Genomic DNA, 7,358 nt, shown 5'->3' with positions numbered 1-7,358 from the left:
TTGGAGTCCTCCGTCACTGAAGCAAGCAAGCCTCATGTTCGCTTCCAGCTGCCTGGCTGCCGGCCGCCATCTTGGCTGGCAGTTAATTTGCATATTGCCCTGATTAGCCAATGGGAAGGGTAGCGAAGTTATGGCTAATTACCATGTTTCTCTTTTATTAGATAGGATGCTTTTGATACTATAATTATCCCCATTGTGTAGGTGAAGACACCTGAGGCACAGTGGTCAGCCCAGTGTCACACATGACCGAACCAGGATTTGTATCCAAGTCCTTCCTCCTCCAGAGTTCATGTTTTTAACCAGTGTGCCATATTCTTTAAATATTTTATTTCGAGTATGGTGTGCTTAAGCAGGCTCTGCTTTTCAGAGAGTGAAACCTTTGTTAATGCTAGGAACCAAATAATCATTCATTTCGTAAATATATTGAGTGTACATTATGTTCTAGTTCCTGGAAAGAAAATTCTAAAAATATTTTAAAAAATATATTTTTATTGATTTCAGAGAGGAAGGGAAAGGGTGAGAGAGAGATGGAAACATCAGTGATGAGAGAATCATTGATCTGCTGCCTCCCACTTTCCCCCTACTACTTCCCTGGGGTTTGAGCCTGCAACCTGGGCATGTGCCCTGACCAGGATTGAACTGTGACCTCCTGGTTCATAGGTCAACTCTCAACCACTGAGCCACGCTGACAAAGCAAGTCTCTAAAAAGGTTTTGACTTTTCCCCAGTCTTTGTTTGGGCTGCTATAACAAAGTATTGTAGACTGGTTTATAAACAACAGAAATTTATTTCTCGCAGTTCTGGAGCCTGGAAATCCAAATCGGTGCCAGCAGATTGGGTGCCCGGCGAGAGCACTTTTCTTTGCTGCAGATTGCTGACTTGTACATGGTGGAAAGAGAGTCGGAGAGCTTATGGCTCCCTTTTATAGAGGCACTCATCCCATTCACAAGGGAGGGCTCTACTCATGACCTAATCACCTCCCAAAGACCCTACCTCCTAATACCTTCCCATTGGGGGTTAAAATTTCAACATATGAATTTTGAGGGAGCACAACATTCAGTCCATTGCATCTGCAAGATGCACTTTTTGAGAGAGACAAACATATAAAGCAGTTATAATTCTACTAGAGACCCGGTGCACGAAATTCATGCACTTGACATGCACTTGACGGGGGTCCCTCAGCCTGGCCTGTGCCCTCTAGCCGTCTGGGAGCCCTCTGGGAATGTCTGACTGACGGCTCACACTACTGCTGCTGCACTTGCCAGCCGTGAGCCTGGCTTCTGGCTGAGCGGCGCTCTCCCCATGGGAGCGCACTGACCACCAGGAGGCAGCTCCTGTGTTGAGCTTCTATCCCCTGGTGGTCAGTGCACGCCATAGCGAGCGGTTGAGTGGCCTTATTAGCATATTACCCTTTGATTGGTTGAATGGCTGACTGGATGACCAGACACTTAGCATATTAGGCTTTTATTATATAGGATAGTTATTGTGGAGCTATAATAGGTTAGTGTAGTGTGTAAAACAGAACAGAGATGGCAACTAAGGAAGACATCACAGAGCAAGTGACATTTGAGTTGGCTCTTAAAAAATTAGTCGGTGTTTTTGAGGTAGAAAGCATGGGAAAGCATTTGATGAAAGGAGAATAATATGTACAAAGGTCTGAAAAAGCAAGTCATAATGGTGGAAGTTCTTTTAACTCTATTTATTGCTTTACATAGAAGTTTAAATTCTAGATTCAAGATGCATGACTAAAATTTGAAACAAATAGTGTTGGTGTAAAATGTTAATTACCAGCAAGTTACCAGGACTTAATTTTGTATTTCCCCTGTTTTTAAGGCATTGGTGGTATAGTGGTGAGCATAGCTGCCTCCCCCATGTTTTTAAAGTTTGCATTACACCACTTCCCTTTTACGAAAAAGCTGCATTAGTACGTTTTCACTAACCAAAAGAAATCCAAAGAGAATTTTCCCTTTTAAATTAATAGTCTTTGCTTATTCACTTTACGACATTTCAGTTTATGGAAGGTTTCATAGGCGCACTCTACTTTTGGATATTGGGGAAAACTGGTGTTTCCTTGTATTAGAGATTCGGCCTATGCCCATCCCACCTCTTACCTTTCTTTTTATTTCTTCTTTAAAAACAGCATTATCTGAAAGTTCTTTTAAACTCTACAGTTAGGGGCCTCCTTGATGCCTTATATTTAGTTAACCTTTTTCTCTCAAAGTCCCTCTCTTCCGGTCAGTTCTTAACATTCACTAATACCTCTCTAGGATTAGCAGAGTTCCCATTACTCTGTGGTTGCTTAGCTCTTGGCCCAACTTTTACTAACCTCTCATTACCAGCTTTTATTCAGCAAAAGTAGTGGTAAATAAAGATCTTTCTCATAATTAAATTCCCCTTTCCCCCAATTATTTAGCCAGCGGTAGTATCTGTATAATTCATAATGCAAATATTTAGGGTTGGAGAAACAATCTCTTAAGTATATTTTTTGTTTTTAAAAGTATATTTTCTGTTTTTAAAAGTATATTTTCTGTTTTTCTACATCTTTTTTTCTGTTAAAATTGAAGTATTTCAGGTGGAGCATTATAGCAAGAGGAATAAGTTGTAATGTTGGAATATCTAGGTAGCATCCAAGTGTCGTTTATTTTTTATTTTGCTTACCTAATTGTAGCCAAAATTTATACTAAAAATTCACATTAAATGAATTTTTCATTTTCATTTTGTGGTTTTAGAATTTCAACTTGGAAATGTGTAGCAATTTGTTATTTTCAAATAATGGATTTGCAGTATTTTTTAAATATATAGAAGAGAAGGTTTAGCTCCTTGGAAAAGTTACTGGCAAATAGCTTTGGAAGATTGGCAATAACCAGAGTCACAGTGAGCTACACTCTGGGCATTTTCCCACTGGTTCCCTGGGAGACCTTGACCTCTGCAGCCCATCACTGACCTCAGACTATTGATGCAGTTCTTCTCACTCAGTTAGGACCGTTCTATGTAGATTCAGATTATTATGACATACTCATTTTAATATCGTTTCTGTATGTTCTTTATTCTGCTTTGATTCTATTTGATCATATGCAATAATAAAGTTTGTTACACTTTCCTATGATTTAGTGTCTTGGTAGAATTCACAAAGAAAAATAACCTCCAATTTTATTTTTTAAAATTATATGAGAAACATAGAACAGATGCTTTTACTTTGGAAATTATTTCACAGATTTGTTTAAGCAGCGTAAGATTGGAGACCAGTTGATCTAACTTTACCTCACTTCTACTTCTTGGCTGTGTGACATTGGGCAAGTTACTCTTTCTCTAAGCCTGAATTTGGAAGATTAATTAACATGTGAAAGCATCTAAAACATTAGACAGATAGTAACTTCCTCACCCAGCTCGAATTCAGGTTTGAAGAGACCTGATTTGGGGAATTTCTATCTTTAATATTAATCGCTTTTTCTCAAAATACTTACGTTAAGTACTGGGTCATATATGCTTAAGATACAGTACAGAAAGGATTTTGATAAGTAGTAATCAGACAGTCTGATTACTACTGCCTATGTGCCTAAAGCCATTTTAAGATACTGGTCTTTTTATGCCTTGTAGGGTATCTCTGATGTTGAAGAAGATCCTGGGGAACTGAGTAGAGAGAGTATATGGGACCTTTCCTGTGAAACTGTGAGAGAGCAGCTTACAAACAGCATCAGGAAACAGTGGAGAATTTTGAAAAGTCACGTAGAAAAACTTGATAACCAAGGTAACTACTGCCTAAATGCATGCAAAGTGAGTAGTGACACTCAGTAAACTTAATTTTCCTTCATATAAAAGCCAATTTAGTGGTTTAAAAAGCAAGACTGCCTACTTCTAGTCGTGAGGTAGAATCTCACTGAGAAAATGTACTTGGCGCCCAGAGTGCATCTTTCTCTGGAAAGCGGACATCATGAATCATGTGCTCTAAATTCACTTGGATACAGTGATCAGTCTCTTACTAATCTTGGAAATCAAGAAGTAGTAACCATCACACAGTATAAATATGAACCTTTTGCTTATTCTAGATATATGCATCTAAGATCCTAATAATCCACTTTTAAATTATTTTCAAAATAAATGATGTTCAATGTATTTGTGTCAGGGAGTCTGTAAAGTAGAATATCCAGGTCTCTGTTCCCTATATGTAACACTTAATAGTTTGGTGCAAATCTTTTTAGACTTTTATCTCTGCATTTGCAAAATATTTATTTAAAAATACACACAAAAAAAAACAAAAATTGAATATTTTAAACATCTTTTCCTATCAATACATATAGTATAGATAGATTTACATTGATTAATGTTTTTAATATTTTATATTTATTAAAGTTTACATGCTTTTAAATCAAGAAAATTAACTGTCTGCTCGGTAAGTGGTTTAATTAAAAAATTATTCTAAATTGTCAAAAATAACAAACTCGGTGCCATTTGTCTTCAGTAATAAAGAGCAATCAGCAGGTGGTGTTGAGGGGATCAATGCGGGTAAAAGGGGGCCATCTGTAATTCTCTCAACAATAAAGATACATTTTTTAAATAAAGAGCAATCAACAAACTTATGTAAGTACCAAAATTAGTTGACTAGATTGTATTGACTTGGGTGAGTCTTCATTGTCTGTTAGTAAATAGGAAGTATGTTTGGGCTTCCCGCGTTGGCCTTGGAAGAAGTGTTAAAAGAACGTAGTTTATGCAGGCGGGTTATTTTTCCCTCCTGTGAATATAGGTTGTCCCTTTTTAATTAGGACATAATCTTGAATAAACATGGATTACAAAGTAAATGTTGGCAATGAAGGTCTATTTGTGTGGATATCCTTTAGTCCAAAGGGGTGCCCATTTATAGTTGTCATGAACTCCTTATAGTTGCTTTGCTTTTTAAGTTTTTCAAGTGTTAAAATAATATAAATTTAATTTTAATATATAGTAGCTTATGAATTTTTAAAGAGCACAGGAAAATAGTAATCCTTCAGAAAGCCTATGGGATTCCTGAAAGAGAAAAGTTCCGAGAGCTTGATTTTTAAGTGTATGTCCAAAAGACACCGTAAGCTAAGTGGTGACTGTTAAACTAATGTCAAATTACTACTATTATGTTAGTTTCAAAGGTCCACTTAGAAGGTTTTAACGATGAAGATGTAATTTCACGACAAGACCATGAGGAAGAAACCGAAAAACTTGAGTTAGAAATTCAGCAGTGTAAAGAAATGATTAAAACTCAACAACAGCTTTTACAGGTAAATGTGAGTTACTTTTTAAAACTATTCTTCCTTGAGAAGGACCAGAATGTTACTGAATCTTACGAGATTAAGTTCCTTTATTTCATAAGATCTGTAATATTTGACACTTGTCTGACCTAGGGTCTCTGCTTCCTAAAAGGTAGATTTCATTCTATTGCTTAGTTGGTCTTGGCCAGTTAGAGTAGAAGCATTTGGGGAATGGCACACCTCAGTCGAGGTTCTCATTCTTCCTAATTTCTGTCCATCCGCTCAAGTTTGACTTGCCCTCCCTTGTTTCGTTTCAACTTGGGGGAGTGTTCCAGGGGCCCTCAGGAACTTACTGTTTTCAAATCTAATAGCAGCAGCTTGCTACTGCATGTGATGACGATACCACTTCACTGCTACGAGACTGTTATTTGTTGGAAGAAAAGGAGCGCCTCAAAGAAGAGTGGTCCCTATTTAAAGAGCAAAAAAAGAATTTCGAGAAAGAAAGACGAAGCTTTACGGAAGCTGCCATTCGCCTAGGATTGGAGGTATTTTAACCAATTGGCTTTCCTTGTAGCACTTTTGAGAATTGTAGAGAGGCCTCAGTAGAATGCATCTAAGTTCTGTGTCCATTTAAAACTATTTTACCAGTGATTTCATCAATAACTTGAAATGAGAGAGATGCTAAGCACGTGAACTATAGAAGGATATCTTTTTGCCTTTACCAGATTTTGGTGATTGAAAAATTAAAAAACAACAACACAGCAATGGAGCATTCATTATCCCTTTTGGATTAGCTTTCTACTATTAAGTGTTTAGCTTCATAAGAGAGATCTCTTTTGGGCATATGTCATCTGTCCATTGTCAATAGATAGTGTCAGAAGACAGTGCAAACAAGAGTATGTTTGTTGTTTTGTTTTTATAAAAGGAAGTGTGGTAAAAAGTGAAGTTCTTTCTCCTTTCGGGCCCTCGTCCAGGGGTGTGGGCCTCCCAGTTAGCGGTTAGGACTATTGCATATGCATGTCCTCAGCTTGTTTGGTTTTTTTTTTACTCAGCAGTGTATTGCCTACAGATTTCCCTTTCAACAATTATAAAAGTAATGCCAAGACCTGGTTTAAAAAATAAAATCAACCAACACAAAAAGCTAAAAAGTGAGAAAATACCCTCCTTTCTCATTGCCAGTTTAATTCCTCAGAGGTAACCACTGTTACAAGTTTCTATTTGTCATTCTTCTGGGAAGTATTATACTATTTTTAACTTTAATATATTTCAACTTTTTTTTTCTTGATACCAGTCTATTGATTCCCCACTCTGAAAGAGTAGGCATTTAAAGTCCTTATCTTGACTACCATCTATACTGTTCCGTATATCTGGCTTCTTTGTAATATCGTTACTTTTTACACTACTTTTTAAAAATTGCTTTTTCTGATTAGCCTTTTTACTTTGAATAAACTGTTTAACGCATTTACTTCATGTTTGCTCAACTTCAGACAGTATTAGCTTATCCTTGCAATGAAAGAAGGCATCCTCCTAGTTACTTACTCCATTGCGCTTGCCCCTCCACTTCTGATGTCATAATTGTTTTTCACTGTCAAGTGATATTGCATTCATATTCTGTCCTGTAATATAATCCAAGTGAAGTACTTTGTGTAAGATTGAGACTTAAAAATTGAAAACCAGGAAAGAACATTGATAACAGCATGATTGTTAAATATTAATCATTTATAACCAAGTAATATATTTGGACACATAGAAAATCTTCTGTGTTACTAAGACTGCCACCTGGAAGAGAATCTTCTGTGCATCGCTGTGGAGTAAATGCTTTGACTGTCTTTGTAGCCTCCTTTATGATTTCCTGACTCAGAATCATGTTTCTTCTATCTCAGGTTACCTCTTTCTCAGGTTCCTTTTTCAGTAATCTGTATTACCTTGCTCATTTTCTCATAAGTAGTGTGTGAGTGAAAACTGTTTTGAAATACGGAATATACAGAAGTGTATTCATGCTTGATTGGTTTGGCTGGATATAGAATTTAGGTTCCAACTTTTCCCCTTGAAACTTTGAAAAAGTAATTTCTTTTTCCTCCTCCTCCTCCTCCTCCTCCTCTTCCTCGTCTTCTTCTTCTTCTTCTCTCTCTCTCTCTCTCTC

At 37.0% G+C, this 7,358-nt stretch overlaps 1 protein-coding gene across 3 annotated transcripts in view; it reads left to right on the top strand.

Annotated features, from left to right (window-relative positions):
* The window catches only part of SSX2IP (synovial sarcoma, X breakpoint 2 interacting protein), a 36,676-nt gene that overhangs the window by 21,302 nt on the left and 8,016 nt on the right, over positions 1 to 7,358 (top strand). For 2 of the 3 annotated variants that reach the window (XM_015572120.1, XM_006776248.2), the window contains exons 9-11: positions 3,597 to 3,747; positions 5,109 to 5,245; positions 5,587 to 5,760. In XM_015572120.1, coding sequence (XP_015427606.1) covers positions 3,597 to 3,747; positions 5,109 to 5,245; positions 5,587 to 5,760 — 462 coding nt within the window. The remainder of the gene's footprint in view (positions 1 to 3,596; positions 3,748 to 5,108; positions 5,246 to 5,586; positions 5,761 to 7,358) is intronic. The other variant, XM_015572121.1, reaches the window with a different exon arrangement.

This window comes from Myotis davidii, unplaced genomic scaffold, assembly GCF_000327345.1.
Source record: "Myotis davidii unplaced genomic scaffold, ASM32734v1 scaffold162, whole genome shotgun sequence".
Taxonomy (NCBI): Eukaryota; Metazoa; Chordata; class Mammalia; order Chiroptera; family Vespertilionidae; genus Myotis; species Myotis davidii.
Note: the sequence above shows the minus strand (reverse complement) of the source record. Positions and strands in the feature narration are given on the sequence as shown.